At 37.8% G+C, this 16,345-nt stretch overlaps 1 protein-coding gene across 3 annotated transcripts in view; it reads right to left on the bottom strand.

Moving 5' to 3' along the window:
* The window catches only part of PTPRZ1 (protein tyrosine phosphatase receptor type Z1), a 162,776-nt gene that overhangs the window by 56,141 nt on the left and 90,290 nt on the right, over positions 1-16,345 (bottom strand). For all 3 annotated transcript variants that reach the window (XM_031674223.2, XM_031674222.2, XM_072964593.1), the window contains exons 5-8: positions 13,327-13,422; positions 12,729-12,795; positions 6,714-6,871; positions 6,413-6,563 (exon numbers count right to left, since the gene is read on the bottom strand). In XM_031674223.2, coding sequence (XP_031530083.1) covers positions 6,413-6,563; positions 6,714-6,871; positions 12,729-12,795; positions 13,327-13,422 — 472 coding nt within the window. The remainder of the gene's footprint in view (positions 1-6,412; positions 6,564-6,713; positions 6,872-12,728; positions 12,796-13,326; positions 13,423-16,345) is intronic.

A 16,345-nucleotide genomic window follows, 5' to 3' on the forward strand; every position in this document is an offset into this window, starting at 1 on the left:
AAACCTGAGAAGCTGTGAAAAACATTAACTTCTTATCTGTAAAATGCCCAAGGGACTACTTCCTAAATAGTACAAACTACTTTGGTCAGATGTCTATGTTTATCTCGCATCTTGGTAGTAGAAATCAGCAGGTACTTCAAATTTTAAGAATCAGCATTAATATAAAGCAGGACTCTAAAAAGAAATTCGTATTTCCTTGCCAGCAGGTTTTAATTCCTATGCTTTATTCTTTATATATCTATAAAAGGTTACTGGCAATTTGTGTAATAATTTAAAATCGCATTATAATTAGAAATTCATTTTGTAAAACACCCTTTTTGTTTACTGATAATCATAGCTTAGTAATAGGCTATAAAGATTCGGCTGAATCTTATCTTTTAGATTCTGAAATACAGAACTTCATAAGACACTAAAAAGATACACAAAGATATAGACTTTAGAATGTATTCAAGAGAAAAATCAGTATAAAGAAAATCAGTACAGATCATATCAAGTCTGTGATCTTGCCAAAGATTGCCCTTCAATAAGGTACGACTGGACCTTTTAACAGACCATCTAGTTAATTCCATACACAGTACTTGATGTTCAAATATAAAGCTGTGTAATGACCATGGAATAGGTTATTAATTTGCACTAAATTTCCCAGGTTTTCCTTGTATTTTCTATTGAAATTGGTTTAATTACCTTATCAGAAGGACACACACTCTATAAAGTACCTGGATTGAAAACCAAGAAGGGTGTTCCAGATCAACATACACTCAAGACACCAAATACAAGCTACCAATAGATATAAATAAAATAGTAACGAAAATATAATTTCCTTGATTAGGGGGAGTTCAGAACCATGCTGAGGTCCCATTCCCTTGCATGCTTTCATTGCATGCTCTGATTCCCTTCTACAAGCTACATGTGATCTGGGTCGTGGTTACTGATTCTTTAAGGGACATTGGTCAAGAAGCAGAATCTGGTTCCTGCAAGCCCTTGGTCATGAGCCAGACTGTGACAAATCTGGCGTCTATGTCAAGTCACACAGAATACAGGTCAGTGCTTCAGAACAAATGCAAAGGATCCTTACATGCAAAGAATGAGGATATGGTCTCCTTTTTAAGAGAGTGATAAGTGTTCTTACTTAGAAACTTACTTTTAACATTCAGTTCTCATCTGGTCAGTTCCAGGTACCCTTGGACATACAAATAAAGACAGTTCTGTCTCTTCCTTTAGGAAGACCGCTCCTCTGATAGCCTCTACTCGAATTCAGTGAGCTAGTAAATGCAACGAGTGCCTTTAGTTTCCAAATCCCAGACTCCATTTACAGAGGATGTAAAAGAAATTTTTCAAAATTCTGCCACTTAGACCAAACTAGGTCGTCCGTACTTTTCAAAATTACACGTTTTCCCACTAAGGGTTATAAAAGCTTCACCACCTTAGTTGACACAAAGTCATTTCCGCTCTCATCGCTGGTGGGAACGGATGAGAAGAGTGACTACCTGTCACACAGGAGTGAGCAGGACTCCCAGAGCAAGTCCCGAAAGATTAATAGCAAAGCTCAGGTGTCACGAGAAGCACGAGGAGAACATGACGACTCTGGCTGCGTTACGTCTCGTGATCAGCTAATGATGAAAGTTCGTGTCGGTGGTCAAGGGGAGGCCTGAGTTTCCTTCCGCCTTTGTGTTCTATGCGCCCACCTTGGAAGAAGGGACACTTACTCTGAGGGAGCAGGTCCAGTTTTAGATCCATGGATTATAAGCAAAAATGCAAGCAGGGGTGAAAAGATAGGGTGGTGACTCTTGGGGAGTAGCAGAGAGAATGTCACAATTACCCGAGACGTGGCTAGGTTCTGACCCAGTATTTCCCACTGTCTTGCGGTCTAGTACGGTTCCACACAGCCCACAAAAGAAGTCCTTCCGCGAATGCACGCTGATAAACCCACCACTGATAAATCCTTGCTTGAGGTTTATGAGCCTCATTTTAAAAGGCATTCAGACAGGTAATTTGATGACTATTATGAAAGGAACTTGAAGATTTACAGACTCAGAGGACAACCAATATTAAGGTGGTAATTCTCCCTCAGGGGGTAGCAGATCTTAATGAAAGTAATATAAAGACTGCCACAAATGTTAAAAATAATACCTAGAAATGATCTGTCACTGTTCTGCACTTCTAAATGCTACATGCCATTCCCTTCAGATAAAAAACCAAAAAAAAAAAAAAACCAACAACTTCCAAATTCTACTTAATTCAGTCCATTTTCTCTAGGAACACACGGTAACTTCTCCAACAGTTCAGTTTATGACACACAATCTTCTGAGAAGCACATAATCGTCATGTCATTTTTCTGCATATAGTTAGAATGCAGTGGTAATTTACATGTGACCTTAATGAACGCTATTTACAACTACTGACCTTCAAGAAGGTGAGACTACTGATGCATAATTCATCATGACATTTTTCAAGAAATTACAGAAAGTTTCTCATAGCTCAAAGACAACATTAGGCTATAAAGACACTCCTTTCATGCTACCTGGCCTTGAAAAGCATTTTATATTCCATGGGTTTTTTTTTTAAGTTTGTATTAAGTATATTACCACGCTAGCAAATGAGATTTAAAGTGCATTTATAATTCTATTCAACAAACAAAAGCCTTAAACATGGAAAACTTGAATAGTACCCAATACTCGAGGTGACAGTTTGCCCCCTCTACATATACATACGTACAGATGCACACACATCTCACACACACACATACACACGCACACACACACACACTGCAGTAACAGTAGCTATGTGTCCGGAGCGCATTATTTTCAAGAAACAGTACTGCTTTGCAAACTTCAGCTCATTTAAGCCTCACAACACCCCTACAAGGTGGCCAATTTAATCTCTCATTTTATAGGTGAAGAAACTGAGGTTTAGAGGAATTAAACAACTTGAGAATTTTCATAAAAGTAATGAGTATTTGCACTGGGGTTTGAAACCAGAAATTGCCTGGACTTTAAAAGCTTAAGCTCTTCCCCCAGTGCCTCAGGAGGTCCTGCTTCTAGTGAGGGTCTCTCAGGTAGGATAAGGGGCCAGCGGGAAGCATCCTGTGCCTGGAAGGCACGGGGCAGAGCTGGGCTTCTCCGGCTCCACACGCCCGTCGTGTCTGTATGGTTATATTCACAAAGAGTGCTTATTCACTAAAAGACAGCTTTTACCAGCTCCTTCAAGATCAGATGGTTCTATTAAATTCCATGATCCTTAGAAAAGCCGAAGTCCATTCCATGAGGCCAAAAATAAATGCCTTTTAATAAGTGGCAGCGCTACATAAAAATGCAAAAATAGAGGACTGAAGTTCTGGTAAAGCACGCATTCACTCACTATGAGTTCTGCTATGAAGGCAAAAATGAATACAGCTTGATTTCCACCCTCAAGAAGTTGACATGGATATGCAGGCCTCATGTGGTTTTTGCTATTCTTTGCAATGTATTTTGCAAAATATATATTTTTTACAACATTTACTGAGAGCAGAATTCTGAGAATTTTTATGCCACCTCTTACCTCTCTCTTGGTCAAAATGAGGATGTTAGATATTTATAAAGGCAAAATATATAAGTATAATCTGAATGTCCAAAACTGAGAAACCGATTTAATAAGCTGCTCTGATTATAAATGGAATAGTGCATAAAATTAAGAATGGTGTATTAATGATACATTTATATCATTAAATAAAGCAAAATCAGTTAACAGATAAATGTAGTACAGCCTCATTTTTGTGAGACATAATAATATATTTTTAATTTAAGAGAAAAGCCTAGGATATTCCTCAAAATTCCCATAGCAGTTATCTCTGGGTAATGACGTTACAGGAAATTTTTATTTTCTTCTGTGTGCTTATCTGTATTTTCCACTTTTTTTTATAATGTTCATGTAATAAAAACATTTTCAGATAAAATTTTATAAAGATTAAATCCTGAACACAAATGCAATCCTCAACTCTTATTTCAAATTCAGCTCAAGAAGGGAGACAGTGCATCCATTAAGAAAAAAAAATCACGGGAATATGCACACGGAAAACAAGTGCTTGGTGAATGCCAGTACTCATGATGGAAAATGCAAGAATTCAATTGTTCTACTGTTTGAAAAAAGCCAAGACAATTCTTTTATAAATCTGACATGTCATTAAAGTCATCAGTCTTTATTATAAAATTATATAAGCATAAATTATGTTCCTTTGTAAGTATAAAACATCACGGGGAGAGCTTGGAAGTCACTAGAACCAGGAAGACCTGGTTCAAATACTGACTCCAGCCATTTACAGTTCTGTGAACTTGGGTAAGCACTTAACATCAACTTGCCAAACTGTAAACTGAGGACCATAAGGACAATGCCTGGCTGAACACACTGGGTCACATGACACCTGTGAGCTATTACTGTTTTTTGTTACGATTACTTCTGGCCTTCATGACTTAACTCTGAAAACAATAGCTTTCTACATTAAATCTGAACTACATATGGGTTTATGCATTGAATGGTGCAAGAGGCATGCGTCAAGCATAGCCTGTCACATTTTTATGATAAGGAAATGGATTCTTTCAGTTATTTGGTGAATATTTGATGAATGAGAGCTTTACTTTGGCCCAGCAATGGAGGTAAAGTGATAAAAGACTTGGTTACTTCCTTTTGGAGCTCAGAGAGTGGTGGAGGAGACAGTTAAGGAAACAGACAATATCATACAACGGTAGCTGCTAGGAAGTTTGGATGCGCGGAATATAGGAGGCTCCCGGGCACACGGCACAACTCCCACGGGCATCGTTCACCTTGTACTCGCTGGGCACGGCACCTTCACGAGTGCACACTCCTGTGGCTGTGCCAGAGTCACACTTGGTAGGGATGGAAGTAGAATCAGAGATGGCTCCCCAGTGGAGGCAGTGGTCTACTTGAGTCTTAAAGAAGGAGGAGATGAGCAAACGAAGACAGCAGGGAAGAACATATCATGGAGGGGAAACAGCGTGTGCAAGTGCCTCCTGGGAGAGCGTGGTCTGCCCATTTCAGGGGACCTCACAGAGTTCGGGACGAGGGACAAAGCTGGCTGGGGAAGATAAGCTCTAAGACCAGTGAGTACCAAACAGGTCTTAGCATGTAATGACAAACTGTTTGGATTTTATTCTGAAAGCAGTGGAAGACCCTGGGGTTTTTTAATAAACTACAGTTGATAAAAGTACATGACAGAAAAAGAATCATATTTATTTATTTTGTTATTTGGTCATTTATATTTTAGAAAAAGAGATGGTTAAATTGTTTATTTTTTCTAATTAATTGTGTATTACTTACTAGACAGGAAGTTTTAGTATTTAGCATTGCTGGTAGAAATATAATTAAATTTCCTCACTTTGCGGCAATATAATTCAAAACAATGTCACATTAAATGCAGCTATTCATCACTTGTCTTGTGCTCTGGGTTTTTTTTTTTGTTGTTGTTGTTGTTAAAGGATAAACAATTCTCCCAAATACCACACTGAAACAATAAAAACATGCTGTTTTAATGCCTAATCTTCAAAAGCAGGCAGTTATTGAATTAATATTATACATGCCCCAAAATTCATTGCAGGGCTGGGATCAAAGAAGACCATGTACTTGGAAAGGTTTTCCATCTCCAAAGCAAAGGCCACTTCAACTATTTCTTTCATGAACCAGTGCACCCTCAGTGTGAACTGAAAAGAACAAGTCAGCAGATGCAACTGAGTGTGTCCCCTGGACGTTTTCAAAGGCTTCTGACAGCTGTGTCGGCTTCAAAAGGCAGAGAAGCCACTCCAGAGACTTTCCCTCTGCCTCCTCTCCATTGCCTACTTGACAAGGACAAACTTCTTTTCTTTCAAAGAAGGAAACTAGGCGAAAGTCTCACTTTTTATTCATTAATAATTCAGTGCCTTTGGTTTCAATCCTTACTGGGCACTAGGCTTCCCTGGGAGCTGCCAACACAGAGATGAGCACTTGTTTAAAACCCAAATCACGCATCACGACTCAGGTCAAATGTGGTTCTCCCACGGAGACTCCCTAATCATCCTAACCAGCGGATCCGAAGCCCTCACCCCTTATTCATTCCTCTCGTATAGCTGTTGGTGAAGGCAGAAGCTACAAAGTGAATTTGGAGGGGTGTGTGTGTGGCTTTAAAACCTACCTCCCTTACTGAATCTCAGTGTTTCTTATCTGCAAAATGGGGTTGTTTACATGGGGAAGCGCACATATTTTAAATTGGCGTTTTATAAATATGGAGACTGAGGTTCAGAGAAGTTAAACAGCTTACCTAAAGCTACAAAGCTATCATCAAAATATTTCCAAAAATCTACGTCTTATATATTTTCCATTACATCACAGTACCACTTCCAACACAGAATCTATAGGAATTGTAGAAAAAGTGTATTTCAACACGTACCTGCTTCATGAATCTCTTCCTTTCCCGTGTATGAGGAAAACACCTGCCTAGAGAACTTGTACTGTTGTTCTCGAAAATTATTTTGCAAGTAGTCCATCAGCATGACGTAACCAGACTGCTGCATTGTAAGAACTTCACAAAAAACAGCCAACTGGAAAGAAGACCATTTAACATGTAATTTAACATATCTACTTCAAAGGGATCAGTAAGTGCATTGAAATAGATGCTCTGCAGTGAAGCTTAGAAAGTAACTTTTTAAATTGCTTCAAATTACTTCATGTGTTTGAATTTCCAAGATTACCTGGCTTTCAGAGATGCTAACTGTATCTTTAAAAACAATCCAGTCAACAGTGTCTGTGCAGGGAGGAGACGTCAGGGAGCCATTGTACGTGTAATACTTGTCAGTTGAGTTTGGCAGAAGGTTCAGCAATGTGAACGGATTTAACGCAGCCTGTTTCCCTACAAAGGAGTAACATACATCTTAGCCAAAACCCCAACGCTGGAACTTATCTGTTCAAGGCTTCCATGAAGCAGAGACATATGCTTTGGTATGTATTTAATCAGAACTGAAATTTTAACAACATTTTAGATATATCTCACAAATGGTGATAAAACTCCGAATCTTCTTGCATATATCAGTACCTAGTGTTATTAGGTGTTTTATCTTTACACGGGCAAGATGCCAGAGATTATTTTTATATATAAAAGGTATTGAGAAATCATATGGCCATCTGAATAGATACAGTAAAATCATTTGATAAGATTCAACACCAGTTCGTGGAAAACAAAAACAAAACTTTATTCTGATGAATTATCTTTAAAAGTCCACAGTAAACATCATATTTAAGGATGATTTCTTGAAAGCTTTCCTTCTAGAGACAAAGAATGAGATAAAGCACCCTACTATGACCATTTCTATCTAACACTGAACGGGACGGCTATGTACTTTATTCACTTACAATAAAGTAAGAAAAAGAAAAAAAAGTCCTGAAGATTGGGTAGGAGAAAATGATATCATCATCATTTGCAACTTACATGATTGAGCATGTAACATATCAGAAATAACTTACAGATGATTAGAATTAATAAGTGCATGTCGCAAAGTCACTGCATACAAGAGCCATACACAAACTTAACTGTATTTCCATGGGCAACAAACAATAGAAAATGAAACTTAAAACAACATAACACAATAGCAGCAAATATCAAATACAAGTAAATCTAATAAATGACATGTAAAACGTCTATATTAAAAATTTTTAAACTTTTCTTGAGAGAATTAGATAGACCTTAAAATGGTGGGAAACATCATATTAATGGAAAGACTCAGTCTGGTGAAGATGTTGATTTTCACCAAATTGTTTTATGGAGTCAATGAAATCGTAATCAAAATCCCAGATGGGTTGGATTGTGTGTGTGTGTGTGTGTGTGTGTGTATTAATTAACAAGCGGGTTTTATAATTTAAATGGAGTTGCAAAGAAAAGTTAAGACAATCTTGACCAATAACAAAGCTGTAGACACCAGACATCCATACATATACGGTTACTTGATTTATGACGGAAAAACCACTATGTAGTTAAAATGATGGCCTTTCCAATAAACAGTGCTGTATCAGCCGAATATCCTTATGGGAGTACATGAATCTTTATTCCCTACTTCACACCATAAGCACAAGCCAGTTCTAAATAGAGTGTAGATCTAAATGTGAACAGAATACTAAAGCTTTTAGAGGAAAACACAGAAAATTATCTTAATAACCTTAGAGTGGGCTGAAAGTTCTGATATAACATGCAAAAAGTGTTATTCATCAAGGGAAAAGTGATGTCTGTGGTACTCAGGACCAATTTGTCAACAGTCACCATTAAGAGAGTAAAATGGCAAGACAAAGAGTGGAAAATATATTTCAGGTTTTACATATCCATACAATAAAAGTAATGATTTATTCTGGCTATATATACAAATATACAGAACTTGTATTGAGAACAGAGAATTCCCACAAAAAAGTTGGTAGAGCTTTCCTAAGTGTTCCATCCAGCTTTAGAACCTTGAAACAATCCAACTATATCTGTCTCCCTGAAGAGTCCCATTTTTTTGATCTTGCATCTTTCCAACAGCACTTACCGATGGCACTGCCTTGGCCATTTAGTTCTTTGTGTACCAGTCCTCACTCATACGGGCAGCAATCTGCTTACCAGTGAGGTCTGTGTCTAACTTATTTCCCCATCCTTTTCACTACCCAGGCCATTGCATGTCCTCCGCTCTGTCTTGTAGATTTAGGTCATTAAGAAATAATAGTCCCTGGAGCCAACTGAATCTAGCTGAAGTGACGCGGCAGAGTGCAGAGCAGTAGTTTCATCCTTATGCAAGTGCTGTGGGGAGCACCAAACAATACCAGAGTCCCAGACCCCATCCTAGACTCTTGAAATTTAAATCTCGAGCAGTGGGACCTGGACATGCACATTTTTAAAAAAAGCATCCCCAAGTGATTCAAACATGCAGCCAGGGTTGAAACACTTCAGTAGCGTGAAGCCTTTGCAAGCTTTTAGTCTTACTGAGCCCCACTTTCCTCATTACAAAATGAAATAGCTGGACCAGATGATCCTAACAGTGTTCTTACAGCCCTAAATGATAGGAAGACTGGACATACCCAGAAAGCCTGAAGGAAAAAAAAGATTTCCATTTAAAAGATAAATTATTGAATGTTAATTTTTCTGCAATACTGAAACTTCTGAAGCAAGAAGGGATACAGCTGATAAAGTTATAGACAACGGCTTCCAGTCTGAATTTAAGACTAAATCTTGGAAGTAAAAACCAGTTGACAGGATTGATAGTGTCATGTAGATAGAAACTAAATCTAGTTTTAATCTATTTGGAAATTCAAGCTACATTAGGTTTAACAGGTTAATTAGTAACTTCTAAAAGTATGTCTTCCCCCCCCCCCAATGTCAAGGCAAGATTATTTAGAACTCAGACTCAGATTCAAGTTCTCAGAAACAAAGGAAAATATTTATTTTTAATATGTGAATATTTTTCCATTTTTAGATTCATTTTTTTAAAATAAATTGTTATTAAATAACCTCCTTCATAATCATCAAAGGACTACAATTCTTCCTTTCTCTGAAGAAGACAAAATGTATCTTACAAATGTCCCATGGAAATGTCGAGGTGGAGAACGGTAACAAGGTAAGGAGCCAGAAACTGACTCACTGCTAAACTAGGTGGGAAACGACCGAGAGGCCAGAAAAGGGAAAACAGAAGATCTGAACAGGAAAGGTGAAACAGATAATTTTCATGAAATTGGGAAAGAAATTAAAGGGGAAAAAAGTTAAGAAGAAGAGAAAAAATCAGAAGAAAGTTTTGATTCCATCTTCCCTCATCCCAACATAGAGCCCATTCCTTCTGCCTCTGAGCCCCAGGACCACATATCTAGTCTCTGTTATGGACACATTAATGGTTTTGTACCTTTTTGTTGTTGTTACATACACACATGTCATAAGTTTCCACTGTCACGAGACTGCAATTACACTATTACTTTCCAGTTACACCACTATCTTATGAGAAAACTGGACTAAGGTTGTTTTTTGCACCTTGAAAAAAACATGCACTTCGTCTGAATAACCTCACTGTTGCTAACACAAGAGAGAATCACCCCTGAGCCAGTGCCGCTCTGTTTGTGATCAGTCACGCACTCAATCCATACTTTTCATTTGAATGTGAATAATGACTAACCAACCAGTCGGATCCTCCTCCTAAGGAAGGTAGACAGTACGGGGTGGCGGGGGGAGATGAGGAGGGTGAGAGGCAGGGAGATAAAGGCAAAGACCACAGTCGGGCCCAGTGCAAGAGAAGAGCCATTAAATATTTAAAACCAACTCTTATCACGCAGGACAATGACGCTTATTCTGGGGCCACGTCAACACTGCCTGTGAGGACTTTTCAATATCCAAATTACCGGGCTGCATTTGTGATTAAGAAAGTACCACAAATCATTCTGATGAGAACTCCCATTTGAGAGTCACTGATGATGGGACCCTGGGTGTGTCTCTTCCTTGCAGTCTGAAAAGATTTCAACTAATATTTTTTTGCTTTCCTGGGCTCTGCTGGGGGAATATGAATGTATCATCTCTGTATTGTCGCAATACCATCCTCTTTCTCACCACTTCACGTGAGAGCAGTGCCTAACATGGAATGGGTATGATGGAAGGGAGGGAAAGAAAAAAGGTAAGAAAGAGGGAAAAGGAAAGAGGAATGCGTTTGTCTCTTAGATATATAAGAAATGAGCAACCAGCCCACATTGTGATAAGATAGATTTTATAATCCAAATGACGGGTGATAAGTGTTGTTGTTTTGAATAACTCACATTATACGGAGACCATGCAGCAGAATTTGGGAGCTGACGGGCATTTCCTTGTCCTAAGGACAAGCACTGCCTTCAAGTTCCCAGCAGCGATGGCCGGCAGCCAGCACTGGGAAGCCTTCCCTTTACTGGGCACTGGGGGATTTTCTAGACTCTGAAAAAAGACTAAATTTAATCCAACAATTCTCAAAATGAAAACGTTTAACTCTGGGAGGATTTAACTTGTTTAGTTTGGACAGGTCATATCTCACAACCATTCAAGTCAAACTGACATGTGTTTCACCTGTGTTCTGAAACATTTAACTAATATAAATCTCTACAATATATTGGAACAAACTTTATGAACAGACTAGGATCTAAATCCTGGCTCTACCACCTGCCCCCTACATGGGCTGAGGTATCCTTGCTAAATATGTGGAAATATTAAGTATCTAGTAGATGAATTGATAGGCATGGAGGATTTTAATTTTTTGCTAAAAGAGGAGGTAAGAAATTGTTGCCTGGGTAGAGAGACAGAAGATAGAGAGGGTGACAGAGGGCAGACTAGCGCATGCTCCCAAGCAGCCCAAGAAACGATTTGTTCCGCTTCCAAATTAAGAGCCAGGACCCAGGCAGAATGCTGTTGGGGAATCCATATTCCCAGGAAGGGTATTACACAGCAGGGCTTTGATGATACAGCCCCACCCCGCCCCACCCAGTGGCTTAGACAGTAGATATTAAAGAGGAAACTTTAGTCAAAGAGTATGAGCCAGCTGGTCCTTAAGCTCATTCTACACCCTCCTAGAGAGCCCCAGGAATAACTGAAGAGGCCTCAAAAGAAAGTGGCCGAAGTGCCCAGTTACGCGAGTCAGGGCTAACACCAATGTTAGCATCACTCTGGTTGCCCCCACAGGCTGGGCAAAGCCTAGGAACATTCAGATTCATATTTCACGTAACTTTAAGTGCAGGAATTCAAACTAGCTGCCTCCTTGCAGCCTGCATAGATCCACTTTCTGACTAAACCAGGGAAAACTTAAGTGTGGCTTACAGAGGTCAACGCTGAATTTTGCAACCTAGGTGGATGGAGGGAGATACAGCTTTATCCTGTGTTTGATTGCACCTTTTATAGACAAACCAACAAAAAAATGAAAACTGCAGTCCAGGAGCGCACATATTCCTGACTTCTGCAAAGTCTGGTCAATTCAGGTCCTCACATGTAATTGACAGAGATGAATCAATCCTGGGTCAGGCCTCTGCTTTCAAGAAAAGGATCTATGTGAGTTCTGTCTCTGATTTCAAATTTTGCAGCTTCCCTGAGAGGAACAATCCTCATTTTATTGCTAACTCAGGACAATGTTAATGTCCCATTTGTGGGTGCTTAATAAAAACAAAACAACAATAACAGCAGGCTTGCTGTCTCTTGCCAGTGCTGTCAAAGCATTTGCTGTGACAAATGACAAGATCCATGAGACAGTGGTACCAGTATAAAAGCTCAGTCCATCCTGTTCTATGTAAGCATTCACCTTCCTCCAAAAACCTTTTCTTGTCACACTGGTAAAGCAAAGGACTCACCAAGGAAACCACTAGGGAATCCATTTGAATTTGAGTAATAATTCCCTTTTCACTTTAAAATACGATTTTTACAAATTTAATTGTTTTCAGATGATAAATTAGTCTTTAACAGAGACAAAATTAAAAAATACATTTAAATGCATGATGTGATTAGATAATTTTCAATAATAAAATTAGAAAACTTCAACTTCCTGTGTACATTAACATTTCATGATTTTCAGGCATCACAAATTTCTGATAAATTGTTCTTTAGTGAGAAACGTACAAATTGTCAAGTGTAAGAAGTGAGAGAATTCTCCTCTTTACAAATGTCTTCCTTCTAACACAAGAGATTTTCACAATATTGTAAAAATTCATATGTATCCAAAGTAGGATCTGGAAGAAAGAGATTTCTCCAAATAGCTTACCAAAGCGACTAACCCTCTCGACTCCATCAATAATTGCTTTGTAATCCAAATTTTCTTCTATTCCGACCTATTAAAGAAGAATGACATTCTAAAACCAGGATAAAATATTTGACTGACTGTTATAAGAAAGTGTAAAGATTAGTGAATTCCATTTTAAGTATTCACAAGTAATGTTCTCTGAATGCACATTTTTCACAGCAAGGTAAGAACAAATAAACAAACAAAAATCAGGTAACTTTTAAATTTTCCATTAAGACTAGGACATTTTAAAGTGTAATTCACACTTTAAAATTCAATAAAAACTCACACAATAAAAATTCAATATGCTGTGTCCTGACGATGCCTTGCATGTACAAATAAGCAAGTAAGCAAAACTCGTGGTATATAAGTGCATGGATTGGCTCCAGCTGGAATTGATGTCCCCAAGGAATGAATACAAGACCCCCTTCCAAACGTACCAGCCAAGGGGTTGTTCTCTTCAAAAAATGACCACCAGTTATCATCCCACTTGTGAGCTCTCCTATTTGTTATAAAGTGTGTTTTGATATTTCTCATGATTGAAAAGTTAGTGCTAAATAAGTCTCCATATAATGATTACCTCAAATAAAATGGATAAAGCTCTCAACTTCCCTTTTCCTTTCACTGCTTCCTCAAAACTTGAAAATCGGTCCACATCAAAGCAGTAGATTTGCATCTATAAATGTAACAATGATGGCTTTAGTACGCACAAAGACTTGACAAAAGTCAGCAAAAAGACAATAAGATAAATGACCAGTTCAATAAATTCTATTTGAAAAACTCTATAAACTATATAATTCTATACTTTTTGAATTTTCAAAACATTTTATCAGTTATGTGTGTAGACAACTATATTTACCATCACTTTGCATCCTTCAGTGAAGACAGAAATACAAAGTTAGGTCTAGAACTGAAATTACCACTTTGACATTACCAGGGGACACTGAATATTTTGCTAGAGTAGTTATCAAATGTAATAAATTACCAAATGTGATTTTTAACCATTTTGATGGAATTCTTTCAAATATAGTTTCATTCTTTCTTGAATAGACACTCTTTTCTTGATGGTCTGAGTTACCAGCATTGGACATTATTGCACTGAGCTCTATTAAGAGTGAAACTCTCAAGGCCTCTCTGCTTCTACCTAAAAAATACCAAGAGTTTTAAGTTGCTTGTTTTAAGTCTCTCCTGCTGCGAGGCTATATTCATGTCTACTTCAGTCCATATAACTACCTGTAACAGCCTCTACACTCACTGATAAATTGGTGCTCCTCCTGTCATGGGCCTGGAAATGAGATAACTCAGGTGGGTTTAGAAGTTTAACTAAGGGAAGAACAGAAAGCCTCTGCGAAGATCAGTGTGCAGTTAGGGTTACGATCAGAGAAACAGCGGGCGTGAAGCAGAGGAAGTCAGCGGCTCCTGCCTTGGGTGGTCACCAAAGCCCTTTTAGAGAGAGGATTTCTAAGCTGACCCTTGAAGGATGAGTGGCTTAAAAGCTGACAGATGAAAAGGCAGAAGAGATGAATGTGTGTTCAAGTCTGAGGGACCAGCTACCAAAAGGCCTCCAGGCAGCAAAGTAGGAGAAGTATAGGAAACTGAAAGCAGTTTGGCAGGGTTTCAGCTGAGCTTCTGTGAGGAGAGGAGAGCGATGAGGCTGGACAGATCGGCAGGGGCCACACTGGGAAGGAGAAAGAGGCAGGCCCAGCTGTTTGAGCTGGAGGGCAATGCAAAGGCCTTGATGGAGAGAGGGCAGGGCTGGGGAATGAAGGTAGAGTGGGATGTATTAAGAGTGGAGAGAAACCAAGTGCAGAGACTTACAAATCCAAGCAAGAGACAAAGGTGGTTTGAACCTTTTTCTGACCTCCCACATCATTTAGGGGCAGAACTGAGGAGACCTGGTTATAGGACATGGGAAGCCAGAAAGGGCAGGTCAAGGATGCCCCCTAATTTCCCTGCCTGCACAATTACATGGGAAGTATTTTAAAAGACAAACAACAAACAAATGATATCTCTGAGAGATGATTTGAAGGGCTTTTAAATTAAAAAAAGTGTATGAGGTTTAATACACAGGTTCTGTACCATTTCTTTTGCTGAATCACGGTTTTTGTTGTTAGGGTTTTTCTTGATTTTCATCTTTATTCTAAGTAAACAGTATTGAGGGACAGCTACTCTCAGAAATGAGAATGTTGTGTGTTTAATGAGCTGACTTTTGTATTTTGAGGGGAGCGAGAGTAATTAGGTTTTTTTTAAAGGGAGGTAACTTGGAATTAAACCCAGGACCCCATGCACGCTAAGCATGCACTCTACCACTGAGCTATACCCATCCCCTTTTGTATTTTTGACAAACCAAATTTGATAAATATGGTCTTCTTTAAGGATATTTAATATATTAAATATTTTAAACCATAAATTTGAATGTGCATATCCACATTAAGATTTTTTAATTCTTTATGAAATAACGAACTCATTTTTATTATCAATAAAGATTTTGGATTATAAAAGTAATACAGCTTTATTACAGGTAATGTAGAAAATTTGGGAATTTGACGCAGACTCTGTACTCTCAGACACTAATTAGTTTCACGTTTTACAAAATTTGGAATAATAATAATACTGTGTATATTATTTTATATTCAGCTTTTTTAAGGCATTAATATCTTATGATGAATCTTTTGTGTAAAGTAAGTCATTCAATAAAATGATTTTTACAAGATCTATAATAATCCATCACAGTGTATTTAATCATTTCCTTTTGTTTTAATTCTTATTATTGTATTTTTTAATTGAAGTACAGTGAGTTATAATGTGTCGATTTGTGGCGTACAGCACAATGTCCCAGTCATGCATATACATACATATATTTGTTTTCATTAAAGGTTATTATAAGATATTGAATATAGTTCCCTGTGCTACACAGAAAAAGCTTGTTTTTTAAAAAAATCTATTTTTATATACAGTGGCTAACATTTGTAAATCTCAAACTCCCAAATTTATCCCTTCCCCCGCCCTCTACCTCATTAGTATCCTCTTTTTTTCTTTATTTTAGATTCCACATATGAGTGATATCGTATGGCATTTTTCTTTCTCTTTCTGGCTTACTTCACTTAAACAAATCTTTGCATATAAATTTTTGAGCATGTCTTTATTCTTTAAGCTGCTATAAACTGAAATGTTGAATATTGAGAATAAAATATTTAAAGTTCTTGATAAAAACAAGTGAACTGCCCTGCAGAAAGTCTACCAATTTATACTTTCTCCAGATCCATGTGAAAGTGTTTACACATTTCACTGCACATTCATTATTTATTATAATTACATTTATTTTGACAAATATGAATCTGAAAATTTTTCTCATTTTAATTTGAAGTTTTTTTTATTTTCCAGTATGTTGATGAAAATGCCCCCCGACTTTTTTTTTTCCTACTGAGGCTATGAAAAGAATTTCATTCATTCATTCACTTGTCAACATTTGTTGATCGTCTATAATGTGACACTCTGGATTACCAGGAAGTGGGAAATCCAATATGGTTCTTATTGACCTTAGTCTAGTGAGGAAGACAGATTTCAACCAAGTAAACAAAATATAACTGTATAAATTA

Source organism: Vicugna pacos, chromosome 7, assembly GCF_048564905.1.
Source record: "Vicugna pacos chromosome 7, VicPac4, whole genome shotgun sequence".
Taxonomy (NCBI): Eukaryota; Metazoa; Chordata; class Mammalia; order Artiodactyla; family Camelidae; genus Vicugna; species Vicugna pacos.